Raw genomic sequence first — 15,182 nt, 5'->3', positions numbered from 1 at the left:
CCCTTTGCCTCGTTCTGGTAGGTAAAGAGGAGGTGATGTTGGAAGAGGAAAGGCAGAGGAGCACTGCTGTGAAGACAAGAACAAGCCATGGGCACACACAAGGTGGTAAGAGAGCAACCATGCAAGTTCAAGTGGAGTAACTGGAAACAAACACAGTCTCACTGCCTTTCACATGCAGATTGTGTTATACCACGCAGCCTTCAGAAAAAAAAAACCAAGGCATCCATTCAGCCATTGCCACTGATTTGAACAATCTCCGCCCCAAAACTGACTGCTCAAAGCAGTATCAGAATTGCTGAACTCCCTTCTCTTTAACAGCACCTCTGCAGAAACACAGCTTCTGTGGTCTGCAAAACCAGCCTCTATGTAGCTGTGGTTTTTGTGATGGGAGAAAAGAGTAATGGGGAAAAAGAATCATCACGAAGCCCTCAGCAGGATGCACTTCCAATCCTAGGAGCTCTGAATGCTTGGTCAGCCTGCCAGCACAGTACTGAATCTATTGCAAATAACCTGAATCCCACACTTAACCCAGTACAGAGATGTGTGCCACCTCTTTCTCCATCTTTTCACTTGCGTGTTGTATGCAGGTGTATAAGGCCAGCTTCCCCTCGTAAATCAACCCAGGAACCGAATCTGTTTCTGGGGAGGGAAAACTGGCTCTGGGATAAAAATCCACTTTGTTTCAGCATCACGAAGTGACAAGCAACTTGGTGGAGGATAATTTCTTTCTTCTCGTCTCCTCTTGGCCATGCTGAAGGAAAGCAGCTGAGAAGAGGCAACAAGGGAAATAGCAGCACCAGAGCAGAGAAGCTGCAAGTGCTGGGAGAGCCCAGTGCCAGGGGAGGTGCTGGGCTCAGTGGGACACCTTAGTGGTGCTGGGAGCAATAATCCTGACATAGCACCAAAGCAGGTGGAGCAGGTTTACTGTGCTGCTGGAAACGCAAACGAGCGTGATTAATGCATCCTTTGATGATGGTCTAGCTAATTAAAGGGGATCCGTAGCTGGGATGCAGTATTTCAGGTATTTGGCACACTGGGTTTTCCCTTCCTTCTAACATGTTCCTTCTCTCTCAGGCAAGCTGGGCTGCCTTGAAGAAAGGGAACCCCACATCCTCCTCCCAAAGCTCCCATCACAGCGCCCACACCACTCCTGTTCCATCCCCAACGCCTGCAACACACCCAGCATGCAGGGACTAAACCTTTTGCTGCTCGCTTTGCTGATTTCTCTGATGCTGAGCACTAATGCCACAAATCCCTTCAGCACAAACACGCGATCTTCCCCAAATGTTTTCCAAATGGACATCCCAAAGCCCCCCATGACAAATCCCCTTTTAGCAGGCTAAAACCACTGCTGCTCATCTCCAAAATCCTCGAAGGAGGCCGAGTGAGCAAAAAGTTCTTTCCTACAGCAACACTAAACAGAAATTTATAGGTCACAACCTCTCCAAAACAGTCCTGATAACATCTAATTAGCTGCCCTGCTGTGCAACTGCATTTTGTAACAGCAAATCTGAGCAGACTGGGAGTGCAAAGGGAATTTCTACTTGAACGTGATGGTTTTCATCCAGTTAGGAGACCTGTTTCACTTCACTGCTTTGTGGGATTCCCCATTGTGAATGATCAACAGAGTGGTTTATGAGTTACTGCTGAAATCCATGGCACTTCTATCGGGAAACAATTACAGGGCAGCATGGATTTATCCCCTTCATTTCTTTTTAAACAGCAATATTAGGAATTCTCCCTGCTGCCAGAAGATGGGTGGAGAAGGTAAGAAAAGTTCACGTCCCCCAGGGACTCTGCGAGAACCAACTCGGACAATACCTTGAGAAGCATTTCCTTCCAGCTACTGTAGATAGCTGTCCTTAACATGCCTTTACCAGGCAGCCAATTTTCCACCGCTGAGTACAATGAGATTTCAAAACACACACGGAATGAGAGCATAAACAGACACAAACATCCACTTAGTGATATAACAAAAGAAAATATGGGGCAGAAACCCGAGCACCTCTATTTTCTTCCGTATTATAAAAGAGCTTGGCACATTAACTGCCCTTCAATCCTCCCGCAGGTGAGGCAGGCAGACCCCAGGCTGGCAGCACGAAGCCAGAGCACTCACAGCACATCTGAACACCCTTCACAGACGAACAGAGGAAAGGCAACACCAAGGAGTGCTGGTTGGGGTGCAGCTCTTTTTGCTGTGAGTTTTAGGGCTGCGATGGGCAGGCTTCACTGCTTGCACATCCCCGGAGCTGCATGGTACCCTGCCCCCAGCCCCCTGACGGATGTCTAACTTATTTTTGCAAATCTCTGGTGATAAAAACCATGCATGGCATCTTGCTCATTTCCTCCTTCCTACTCAGTTTGCCAAAAACTTGGAGCTCTGCTTTCCCCGCCACATCTACAGAGCAGTACTGTTTGTTCTGCTGGCAGCGACTAACGGTGATAACGCACCTCTCTTTTCTGTGTAAAATCCTCTTTAATAACAGAACAAGACAAAAATGATATTTTGTTACCCGGTTTTGCTAGCCCTGGAGCAACTAGACACCATAATGAAAAAGAAAAAATAATAAGCCTATCTTTTCTTTCCTGAAATCTCATGTGATTTAAGCCACTAAAATGCAAGCAGGAATTTTATTTTATCCATCAGTGACCACACTCCACTGTCCCTGAGCTACAACTGCCTCTTTGCGAATTCTCTGCACGTAAGAGGAGTCAAGCTGTATGTTTAGGAGCAATCCATCCAGCAAACCTTGCTAAACATACATACGTGTACATATATATCTCATAAGGACCAACATTTTTTACATTGATTTCCACCGATCACTGAGAAGAACATGCAGTTTCACGTTTGCTCATCTTTGAATAAACAAAGAAAAGGCTGCTGGGCATCCGCAGACAAATGAGACATTACAGATGTAGACAAAACCCATCATCACCCTGAAAGCATTTCTCTTTCAAATTATACAGCTATGCAGGAGCTATTTGGAGCAGAGATTGCTATGCGTGTGTTTAATTCAGCCCAGGCTGCTGGGGGCAGGCTCTGTGCTGTCACATTTTCCCTCCATGCATTTGACAATTCAGAAACGTGTGACTCGGTAAGGACAAGTCCTTTGATACATAACACAATACAACTTTTTTTTCTCCTCTTGCATTTACAGCTTTCATTTCTGAGGACGGGTCTGTTCACACACAGCATGCCTACCTAGAGGATTGCCATTAAAATAAATACACCTGCATCTAAACGAACATGTGATCCCCCATGGAACACAAGCATTTGAATCAAATACCATCAGTGCACCAGCTGGACTCACGCTGCCTTCCGTCTGCAGACTTTGCCCCTTTTTGTCTCAGCATATTGGAGACACACGAGCCTGGAGGTAGGAATGACAGCTGCTACAGTGTGAGCACAAAGCTGGGGGAGGTCTGGGCACAAAGGCTGCACCATGCAGCTGAGCTGTTGTACTCACAACATTCAAAACACTACATGCACACACAGCGACACTGTTTGGGGGTGCAGCACAAACAGCAGTTTCTCAATTAGAGAAATCACACGTATGTGCCTTCACTTCTGGTTATAAGCATGTGGCATTCATGGAAAGTTTAGTAGAAACCTTACAATGAAGAAAGAAAAATATATATATTTCCTGGAAAGAATGTCTTCCCTTCTGCACTACAAGAGCATATCTATGCAGAAGCTAACCACCTCTCATCACATACAGCTCCTTGGGCAGGTTCCGTGGCTGCCTGTGGGGAACTCCTTGCCACTGGAATTACCTTGTTGGTACAGCCATAACAGGGCTGCAGCAGTCACACATCTGCATGAAGAGAAGGAAAAGGAGTCACAAACACTGGATCAGACAGGGGCAGAGCTGAGTTGGAGGCAGGGATGCCTACTTGTGCCCACTGGCATCTAATGAGCACCGAAGCAGCTCATAAGCAAGGCATCCACCTGGTATGAGATGCATACAGGACTTGTCTCTCTGGCACCAAGAGGAAGAAAACTGCACAGTATTTTACTGACACTCATTGGTTTCCCCTTTCCATGCGGGTTATATATAGCACTATCCCACTTGCTCTTCTGGAGTACTAGGACAAATAGCTCAGCCCTTTCCTTTAGGCTAGGTTTTAATAGTGAGAGATACATGAACCTCCTCATACTTAACACCTCTCAGCTCAGGTCAGCAGAATGGGAAAGCAATCCTTCCCCGTGTGCCACGCACATTCCATGAGCTCTCGGGATGGAAGGGCTCCTCACCCTGCTCATCTCGCGGGGTGGTGAGAAAGAGCCAGACCTGCACGTGACAGTGACACATGGCAGGAGGGGAAGTCGTGGTCACAAGTGTGAAAACCAACAGACAGACCACACAGCTCCTTCGCAGCTGGTTCAGGGCTGTTACGGCAGTTCTCTACCATTTTTCCCCCAAACTTTACCCCCGTTTTGATTATACGAAGGCTCAGCAGATCAACAGGAAGCCGCACAAAGGAAAGGACCGTCATTTCAAGATGTTGGTGGCTGAAACCATGCTTGTGTTTCTAATCAGGCTACAGTTGGGCTGACAGGAAACCTAAGGCCACAGCAGTGCAGCCAGAGACCTTCACTAACACAGTGCTCAGCAGCCCCAGCCTGGAGACACTTGTACCTGCCATCACCGGCCCATTGAGCATGCAGGGAAACTGCCTGCTGAGGCTGTTCACAGAGGACACGGCCAGTATACCTGAGCAAATCTGCATAAGGAAGGTTGCTTGCGTGGAGATTTCATTGGGAGCAATTCAGATCTGTGTATTTATCTGCTCAGAGTCATGATAAAACCATTTCTTAGGTACCAGTGCAGTCAGAGCTGATGGGAGCCACAAGGAGGATGGAAACACATGGCAAGGATCAAAAGCCGGCAGATGTTTCTGCAGTAATTCATCAAAACCACATGTCAAGCATCCCTGTCACTCACTGACTGTTAGAGGAGAATCATTCCTAGATGTGACTACATGTAAAGGGGCCTGCACTTATCCTGTGAAAAAGGATCATAAATTGTGGACGGAATGGGAAAACACTGCAACCTAAGGTCACTGAGCTGAGGAAGAGTGAGATGCAAGAACAAGTCTGACCTTACCATCATCACAACCATGCATGATAATCTCAGAAGATTTTAAGATTACACCTGCGAGTACTTTGAGGATGGAATGCTGGAAAGCTCTTCTGTTCCTGCAAGACATACAAAACCAGCTCAAGTGAGACATAACATTAAGGACTAGGCCTGCTCACCACTTCCACTGGACTTGGCAGTGCAGCTCCTTGTATTTCACCGTCTAAAATGAGTGATGCATTTGCGATGAGAACAGAAGAAGGAAGAGGAGAATTTGAGAGCTTTGCAGAATCTCAAGAATGAGAATTCAGGCCTCGCTCAAAGCAAGGAGTCATTAAACCAACAGAACCCTGCTTCTCAAACCAACAGACAGCATCAATGTGTGGTAACAGCTGAGAGCTCACATGCATTGAGCTGGAAAAATGGCACTTGCTCACTACCTGTTCTCATATGCTATTAAGAATCCAACCCCCTTCTGCATCACTTTTCACACGGCAGTTTTTGAGAGGGATGCTCCTACACCAAGTGCATCCATTAAAATGAACAGCAGATTCCCCATGGGGAATAAAGGCAGAGAATGCCTGCTCTCTAAACATAAGCTTCTTTGAAAAACTCATTATTTCAATGATTTTTTTTTCCACCTTCTCTGTACACAGTATTTTTTAATCCCACTCAAACCATCAGCCTGCACAGAACTCTCCTGCCCACAAAGCACCAGATGTCTACCTTCAGCTTCTCTTGTGTAAGAATAAAACCACATGGGGGACAGTTGGTTTCAATGCTAACATGTCAAGAGGTTCATGCATTAGCTTGTTATTTATGTAAACAGCTTCCTCTAAAACAAGTGATGCCTTACAGGACTATAAAGTATTTATTTTAGAAGAGTATAAAGAGCCTTTCGAATAATTACCACGGAGTACCAGTACAGAAAGCAGAAGGATAAATAAAACAAATTAATTAGTTAGAACAAGCAATCAAGTAATGCTATAAGTAAGGGGCACAGAACCTTGTGCATGTTTGTTTACATCTAACATGCCATCGCTTTGAGTCCTCAATCAGGCGCTGTCAGCATTACAAACGTACTCCATTCATTATTTGGAAAAATGAGGCAAAGACCTAAAATGAATACTTTCTTTTGGGTTTGTTGTTTTAAGAAAAAAAAGGGGTCAACGTGCCTAGGAAGCTCTGGTTGTTTAAGCACACCAGCACTTCTCATCTCACGCCAAGCTCCATTACGGGCAGCAGTTGTGGGAAGGCAAAGCAGGGAGCTTTGCCTGAGGACGATTTCTCCTCAGCAGAACTTACCCTCTGGCCACAGAATCCAAATGTCTCTGAGAGTTAAGGTTCCTATTTCTAAGATTGCAGAACCTCAGAGTTTTCCAGGATAGCTGAGCCACGGGATATAGTTCCCCTTTCTGAAGCGCTTAGCTGCATTTTAGATCCATCTTAAAGAATACAGAATTTTAAGAAAAGCCTAACAGGGTTTCTTCTCCACCGTCTTCTGCATGCTCCCTATGCTTGATACGTGGGGGAAAGGCAAGGAGAGACTGCTGGGGTTGATGCTGACCCGCGAGCCATTCCTACCCCAGGCTGGTGTTTCTCTTCCCAGAGAATCAGTGGGTGAAACATGAAGTTTTGCTGAAGACTCCAGCCCCAACTGCTCTCCAGATACAGCTCCTCCTCTGCAAAGCAGCGACTTCTTCATCCAGCCATTTCCTCGAGGCCCTGTCTGTCCTGCTATCAAAGGAAAAGCTTCTCCCACCAAACCCTTAACTTCAACGGAGAGCTCTTTCTCCTAATCCCCATACTATCATTCCTTGATTGCTTCTAAGCAAGCCTTACTTCCCTGAAAAGAAAATCCAGAGGACTAGATGTCTCTAGGACACAATTACCCTTTCCATAGATAATTAATTCCCATGAGATAATTTCTGATTATCAAGGTAATCAGAGATAATATTGCAAGCACCAGCTGTCAGCCTGCTCTGCACAAAAACTACGACATCCTGGCAGTCCCACAGACACAGACCACAAAAGCAAAAAAAAAAAGCAACCTGGAATGTGAGACTCTGCCATTCCCCCATCATGATTTCATGAGTCAGAAAATAGCTCCCACAAATACAAATGTCCTCATTCATCCCGGCGGACGTTAAGTTTTGGCTTCAGAAAAAAAATGGTCTGGAATTAAGAAGAATGAAAAAATCAACAGTCAAAGCTGAAATGAGCACAACTACCTGCTTAGAGACACCCTTTGTTAAGCATAATCAGCACCAGATGAGAAGTTTTATTAGCCGCAGATATCGCTGCTAATTATTTTCTGTTGTGACCATAAACATTCATCTGCATAGCATTAGCCTATCACCCACAGTAAACGATACCGTGCTTGTGATGAACCAGGCTTGGGTTGAGATCAAAACCACTTGGGAACAGTGGTGAAGTAGTGTTCAAAGCTGCAAAGTGCCAGGAATGCTCCCTTGTGTGCCTCGCCCCTCTGTGATGTTCTGAATCTGTTCTGCCAATTAAAGGTTAATGACTTTAAACGCTAAGACTAAAGCATGCAACAAAACACATGGGAACATAGATAAACTGACATTTACACGGCACTTAAATGGACGTATTACAGCATAAGCTTAATTGTGTAAAAGTTCCCTAATAAAAACCCCACCAAAATAAACTACTTAATAGAGAACGACATTTGGGGGTGGAGAAACATGAGTCAGTAGAAGCACTTCTAAAATGAGAAAGTGCTTCTAAAAACTTGAAAACAGAAAAGCTGCCCCAGTGAGCAATAAATACCGAATTTCCATTTTGTATAGTTTTGCATTTTGGGAATCACTGACAAAATGGAACAGCTTGGCTTTAAACCAAGTTACAAGTGGGAAAATACAGGTTCTCTCTAAATCAGTTTATAAGGGAAGATAAAAACATAGAATTTAATAACTCTAGACTGTAGAGATATTAATGAAGAGCACCAAGCTTGAGTAACTCTTGTGAGTTACACAAAAAAGAACAATTCCAGAAAAGCAAAGATATAGACTGTGCTCTCTGACTCTAGGCACAAGAACCCCTCTAAAATGAATTAAAGCATGACATCAAAGTGATAAGACTGAAGAAACATATCATCATACAAGTCAAAAAAAGTGAAAGAAATAATTCTGCAGGAAGTGTCATTATAAAAATCTTAACAGTAGAGTGCCCACGGGAAGCCAAACGGGCATCAAATACAAGAAACCAGTGTTTACTATCTCCATCCTGCAAGCTGAGATACAGATAATTGATTCTACTGAAGAATCATTTTGTCATCAATCCCCAATTAAACCTGCACCGCCCTGAGATTCAGATAAGAAGGAACAGCAAAATAAATGTTATCTGTGAAGTTGCTCGCAAATCCACTCTTAACAGTGTTTAGGGTCGTTAAAGGGTCATTGGCAACACAGAAATACAATAGAGAGCAGTAGCTCACTGACAACCCTCAGGTCCAAGGCTCTGAGCTATCTGCATAACTCCTTCTCCACACGGTTTCTATAAGATGGGCAGCAGGGTGCCCTGTGCCACAGCAAAGCTCTGATGAGCAGCTCTCCCCAGGTTCAGCATCCTTTCATTCCCCAGGAGGGGAATGCGCAGCCAAGAAGAGATGAAGCAGTGTCTGAACACGCTTCCTAGACTGTGAGACCAAGTGGAAAATATTTATCCAGATTTTTTTTTTTTTTTTTTCTAATCCCACTTCCCTGTTCAAGCTGCCAAAAAAGCAACCGGTCCCCTTTCGGGAGGTAACCGTTCCTTGCAAAAGGGAGCTGCTCTTCCCCAGGTTTACAGAGGTCAGAAGCAAAGCAGCTGCTACCCAAAGTCATGCAGAGGTCCCAGCCCTTGCAGTTCTGGCACAGAGCTAAAGCAGAATTCAAGAGGACAGGCACGCTCCAGAAGGAAGTTTTTTTTGCTTTTTTAAATGAGTTGATAATCTGTAACTATTTCAGAGGAAAGTGGAAATGCTTGTAATGAAGTAACTAAAGGGCTTGGCTCCTTGGACAGGCAACTGAAAGCACCTTCAGGTTCTTCTGGTTCAACTCCAAAGCGTGCCTCTCGGTCTGGGCATTCAACAGCACGTGAAGGGTTCTCCTTGGAGGAGAAATTCTGCCCAAACAGATCTTTCCTGGGAGACTTTTGATCAAGCTCTTCTAAGCTAACCTGTTTACACACTTTGGAAAAGCCCCGTGTCTCACACTATCTGTTGGCAAGTCAAAAGTCTGGGCAGACCGCCTTTGTCAGCCCAAGGATTCAAAATTCTACCTCTTGCACAGGAAAGCAATCAGTTTTCTTACATTTTTTGCAGTACAGAGGACTGCAAGCATGGGAAGATGCCTTCAGCCCACCCAAGCACCACCACTGCTTGTGGACAATGTGCCCCATAGAACCCAGCCTGTGAGGTATGTGGTAGAAGAGAAGAGCTCAGTACTTCTGAGCACCCAGGCTGCAGGTGAAGAAGACAGCAACAGGTTATATTGCTCTCCCTGCAGGTTCTCCCTCAGACCAGCCCTGAGCCCCCAGAGCTCCCAGTTTGCCACCAGGCCTCAGGCCGGCTGAGCCCACCGGCCCAACTAACTCGAGCTTCCTTCAGGAAGAATACATCCCGTGACAGGAGATTAGCTGTCCCATGACTACATAACCCACACAGCAGCATGTCTTATGGGGTGAACGAGTTTTCTTAAACCTCAGCTGCTGTTTGCTTGAAGAGCAGAAGCTAACCGTCCCAGAGCAGGGCCTGTTTCAGGCAGCTCTGCAGGTGACGACGGCACAACCTTGTTTCCCCAAGCACCTTCCTGGTTATGACTTCCTCCCCCGAGGCAGTTTGACTTTTAATCTCAAGTCCCACTGTTGTTTCTCAGTTCCTGAGCTGAGAGTCCCTCTGTAAAATCACTTTGGGTTAGCTCAGAGGATTCAGGCTCCAGAAGCCAAAAGGCTCCGTCCTCATCTCACGACCAACATATTTACAGTGCGGTGACTTCTCACAGATAACCTTTTTCTGCCCTTTACTTTCCATGAGCACCCCAACACCTGGCTGACCAACAGCATTTAGGAATTATTAGAGGACCATTTGTTCCAAAAGAGCGCCAGAACAGTGTGAAAAAGGAACTACAGGACACTCTGCCCTTTAAAGATTGCAAGTGTTTAATCCAAAATGCTTGTGTCATATAGAACACCTTCCCAAAATAGCTTGCTGACATATACAGGGTGGCAGAGACCAAATCAACTGTCCAAAGCAACAGACCAGCCTGCAGTAATAACAGCTTCTCAGGAAGTCTCAACAACAGCAGGAAACAAACCAAACCCTTAACAAGATGTGTTCAGAAGCAAAGTAGCCATCTCTTCATTTTTTCCCCATCATGTATTTCACTCAATTTAACAAGTACTGCCAAGCCAAGTTTTCTACCTGAGGTCTTGGAAGAATACAAAGCAACGAATGGAGGTAGCAACTCTGAACAAACCCTGGGAAGCTGAAGGAGATGGTCCTTCTTCATCACTGCTTGTTTTGCATTTTAAACCAATGAGACTGCTCCCAGTGGCAAACATAAGCCTGTAAGTGACAATCCACCATCACTCAGACCCACTACCTGTGGGGACAAATAATAACAACAGCAAGCTCGTCTTGTACTCTTTTTTTTTCTTTTTTTGAATAGGGATGGCTTTTCCAGCAGTCCCAAGTAGGTCCAGATGTTACCAGGTTTTAATATGATAATCTGGAGGACTCTGGAAAGCACGGAGGTTTTGGAGAGAAGGAAGGTCTCTGTTTGTTTTTATTATAAATTTAAACTTTGCTCCCCTCCCCCTAACGCCTCCTCGGTCACTCAGATCAGGCTGGGTACCCCACTGGAAAGTTCCACAAAAGACCAAGAGAACAGAAGACAAATTTCTCCCTTTTTCCCTTTTTTTTTTTTTTTCCTGCTTAATGAGTGTTGTTAACAGCAGGGCAGATTTAAATGGAATCTCAGAATGGCATCTTGCTGACCTCAATCCCAGCTGGCTAAACCTTCGTAACACTGCTGTCCTTGGCATCTAACAGAGAACAGACATCAATTTAACTGATTGACTGCAAAACTGTGAATCTGGTATGAGGAACTAGATCCATTCCACTGCCTTGCACACTGGATAAAAGACTGCTTTATTTCTCTTTCTCTCCTCCTAGTACTTCATCTACAGTAGCAGGCTTGATACATCCATCAGTGCACAACAACTCCTCTGAGGCTGCTGCGCTCACAGGACTGCATGCACCACACACGCAGTTCATTTTGGAGAGAAATGCTTCTGCTTCCTCCAGAGACATCTGTTTTAAAGGGACCTTCAGGTTTTTGAAGCGCATGCCAAAACATCACACCACTTCTTTATCAGGAAAGGCCTTTTTTTCCCCCCAGTCTTATTTTTTTTTAATTAAGGCAGAACAGCAGAAGGTTGCAAATCTTACTTTAACAAACAGCAAAGTTCAAAACCGGTGCAAACAACAGTGATACAACCCATAAAATAATTATACACACCTGCAACACAAATAGAACATAACAGAACAGAGTCCATTACCTGTGCACGGGTCAATTTGACTATCGTCTGTTCTCCACTCCAGTGGCTCACTGGGGGGCTGCTCCCCTCTTCGATTTATTATCTTTGAAAAGCCACTTGAGAGAGTTGAGAAGATGCCACGGACAAAATAGCCGTGCTGCTCGCAATCCACAGAGCGCACCGACTGCAGAAAGGGCTTGGCATTCCTGTTTGCAGAGTGTGGCACGGGTTCGGACAGAGAGCGGTTGAAGGGAACCCGCAGCGATCTGGTCCTTGCCTGGAAAAGCATCTCTGTTGAATCTTGTTGGAAATCTTCGGCGCTGGTAGCATCCATGCTTGCAGAACTTTTGACAAGACTTGAATCATTACCTTCCCCTCTAAGGCTGCAAGAACGTGCTCTTTTGCTTATCCTCCAAGGAAGACGAGGATGTGTTTGCCACCTGTATGCTCCGAGCGCTTTCTCTGGGTCCAAAGTTTGTTTGCTCACCTTCTTGCTTCTCATTTGGTGGTACCAATGATAGTCCTTCAAGGCAGCGGTGCCAGCATCTTGTTCCGACAAAGACCTCCTAAAGGCCCTGGGAGAGAGACTGTAATACTTTTTAAAAGCACTCATCTTCCAGCTCTTGAATTCCAGATTTTAACTTGCATCTCTCATCACTCAGAAGTCACATAGCTGTAGTTCCCGGCTCAGCATTTTCATGCCCAAATCATTTTTGCTGCAGTGACCAAAGGACAGCAGAGGTTCTTCCTGAAGAGCCTGAGCGTCAATCCCAGCAATTCCTACATCTCAGCAAGGAGGACAAGCCCTCACCTACAGCAAGCCGCTCTCCAACGACACGCTCAGCCTTACTATGCCTGCTGCCGCTTCCTGCATTGTCGCAGCTCTGCACCGAGCTCTCAGGAAATGACTAAAAGAGCCCAGCCATGAAAACCCACAGTGGTGATCTGCACCAATCACACTTCACTTTTTTTTTGGTAGACATTAAAGATTTGGTTAAACAAAGGAAAAAAAAAAAAGAATGTGAAAGTAGAGTCACAGCAAAGTCTCCAAGCAGTGTTAAAATTGCAACGTTCTGCTGAGGAGCATGCACATTATGTTCTTCAGTTAAGTAGGACTGTACATCAAATAGAGCAAGACACAACATAAAGGCAATCCTTAGAGTTTATATTTACCACAAGAACCTCGCATCACCCCAGAGTTTCCTTTTAGAGAGCAGTAAAATACTCAGAGTCATCACAATTGGGTGCTGGAAGCTTCACAGAGCAAAGGCAAGGAATGGAGTAAGGAGAAGGAATGCTGCAACTTAATATAGTGAGAGTGTAAATACACCAAAGGCAAATAAGTAAAGGGGAGGAGAAAGAGCAGAGGGTGGGTGGGACTTCATCCATCATGCACTGAAGCAGAGGTTGGGAAAGCCTTGAGGCGTTATCCTCCAGCCAACAGAACATGATAGAGGGCATCTGTCTTTTTCTTTCTTCCTTCCTCTTTTTAAAAAAAAAAGAAAGAAAAAGTAAAAAGAATAGGGCTTTATTTTCATATATCTAGTTGGAATAAGAAGGGTGGAAAAAAATAGTCCTATCTGCTTAATCAAGAGGAAAAAATCCCCTCTCCTTCTCTACAATTTAAGAAACAGCTGACTGTTAAAATCTCACAAAGAAAATATCTGCTGGTGAACTCAGACCATGCTTGCCAAGTTTTAGACCAGAACACTTAAATCTCAAGTCTACTAAAATCTCTGAAAATAGGAGGTTTATAATGGAAACGCTGACAGACCCTTGGCAATCAAGTGACAATGAAAACCACTTCTCTGGTTAAATAAAATGATAATCTGCTCTGGCAGACCAATAAAGCTTAACTGACCCGCTATGGGATCCCGCCTTTAAGCTCTGACAGCATTCATCAGCCAAAGTACATTCCTGACAGCTGCAGATGCAAAACTTCCTTCCTTTTGTATGTGTATCGAAGAGGGTGTCACTACATGGAGGCTATTTGAAGCTGAGACACTGCATTACAAATTCTGCATCAAAACCACTGAAGCCGACTCTTCTCCTACACTGGAAGTCGTGCTGCTCAGCACACAAGCCCTCAATGGTAACACATACCTAAACAAAAGCTCTGCTGCAGTTTCCATACAGGGTAAGGATCCTCTGGGAGGCACAAGGCTGAGTGCTCCAGCATGACAACAAGATGGAGAACTCACCAGGAAAAAACCTGCTTGCTCCTCTCCAAGCAAACTAGAAAATACTTTTCTGTTTTTTTGATCCCAGACATTGCTGAAAATGTGATGCAGCTCATTTGGTCCAATGGACTCAGTCCCTTGTGTTGAGGTCCCATAAATAATTCCCAACTTGACCCTTACCAACCACTGATAGTTTTTCTCCTCCTTCTGACAGAGCACAGAGACACGGGAGCCCTTGGTGCTGAAGACCGAGGCAAAGGCAGCATTAAGCACCTAGACCATTTCTGCTGGTACTCGGTCACCAACCTCTTTCAGCAGTGAATCTTGGTTTTCTTGTAGAGCCTGTGGTAACAAAAGCAGCAGCAACGCTTTGAACAAATGCTTTGAATTAGTCAGTCTGGTAAAACAGGCTTTATGGAACTTTAGAAATAAGCCTAAGTAAATCTGACAGACGACGCTGTGGTTCATTCTAATGGCACAAGCCATAATCAGCAGAGAAAACTGAGAATGTGCAGTAGGTTTCTGGTCAGCCCTGCAAGACTTGCACAAGGTTTCCACTAACACATCTGCACCAACTTTCGGGAGCACACAAGGGCAGGAGAGGACAACACAGACAGCTGGTGGAGTAGCTGTCCTGGGATCTGCTTGCTGCAGATTTCCAGCACGCTTCGTAGCAGCCACTGAGCTGAGCACTGAAATCAAGCATGTTTTTTGCAACAGGGCTTTAAAGCACATGCGTTGGGTCAGAGGATTGGGTATGATCAACATCAGTGACTCAGATCAGACAGTCCACCACCACTTGCAGCAATGTTATTCTAATACAGGACTTCGGCCTCGCAGCAGCATGGACAGAAGGAAAGTTAAGGTGGGACACTGGCCTTGGCATGCAGCCATTGGTGATCACAGGGCTGATCCCGTGTCACCTTCATGTCCTTATCCTGTGGGAACCCAAAAAGTAAGATTGTTTCACAACCCTGTTACACAGATTGCTAGCACAGATCACCCATCTCCAGAGAGGGAACACACAGAGACCAGCGGGGTACCAACTTACAGACTGTCACAACATGCAAAACCCCTTCTGAGTGAACTTCCACTTTAAATCCTTGTTAGCAGTGTGGCCAGGGCTTGGGCAGCAGTTCTATACGGAGCTCACACAGAAAAAGACAGGCTTCATTAAGCACTCAACGAGGAGCTCAAGAACATCAAAGCCACGGTTTAAGTTCAAATAATGTCAGAAAGGTCTTCACTTCCAACTTTTGATTTCATTTTTGCTTTCTTGTCACCACTGCTCAGATGAACACATTTCTTGATCAAAGAAAATAATGCGTTCACTGAGCAGAGATCTCACTGGGTGCTACGCAGGGGACAAAATGGACTT

At 45.1% G+C, this 15,182-nt stretch overlaps 1 protein-coding gene across 12 annotated transcripts in view; it reads right to left on the bottom strand.

Annotated features, from left to right (window-relative positions):
- Positions 1–15,182, bottom strand: part of RASAL2 (RAS protein activator like 2) — a 149,504-nt gene that overhangs the window by 88,776 nt on the left and 45,546 nt on the right. For 2 of the 12 annotated variants that reach the window (XM_090145983.1, XM_090145984.1), the window contains exon 1: positions 11,646–13,047. The exons of 6 other annotated variants lie outside the window; for them this stretch is intronic. In XM_090145983.1, the coding sequence (XP_090002109.1) occupies positions 11,646–12,237 (592 nt within the window). In that variant the 5' untranslated portion in view covers positions 12,238–13,047. Of the gene's footprint in view, positions 1–5,108; positions 5,143–6,665; positions 7,724–11,645; positions 13,048–15,182 lie in introns of those variants that run through there. 4 more of the 12 variants (XM_031595563.2, XM_031595564.2, XM_090145987.1 and 1 more) reach the window with 3 other exon arrangements.

This window comes from Phasianus colchicus, chromosome 9, assembly GCF_987193195.1.
Source record: "Phasianus colchicus chromosome 9, bPhaCol1.hap1.1, whole genome shotgun sequence".
NCBI classification, from domain to species: domain Eukaryota; kingdom Metazoa; phylum Chordata; class Aves; order Galliformes; family Phasianidae; genus Phasianus; species Phasianus colchicus.
This window is presented reverse-complemented; position numbering and strand designations above follow the sequence as displayed.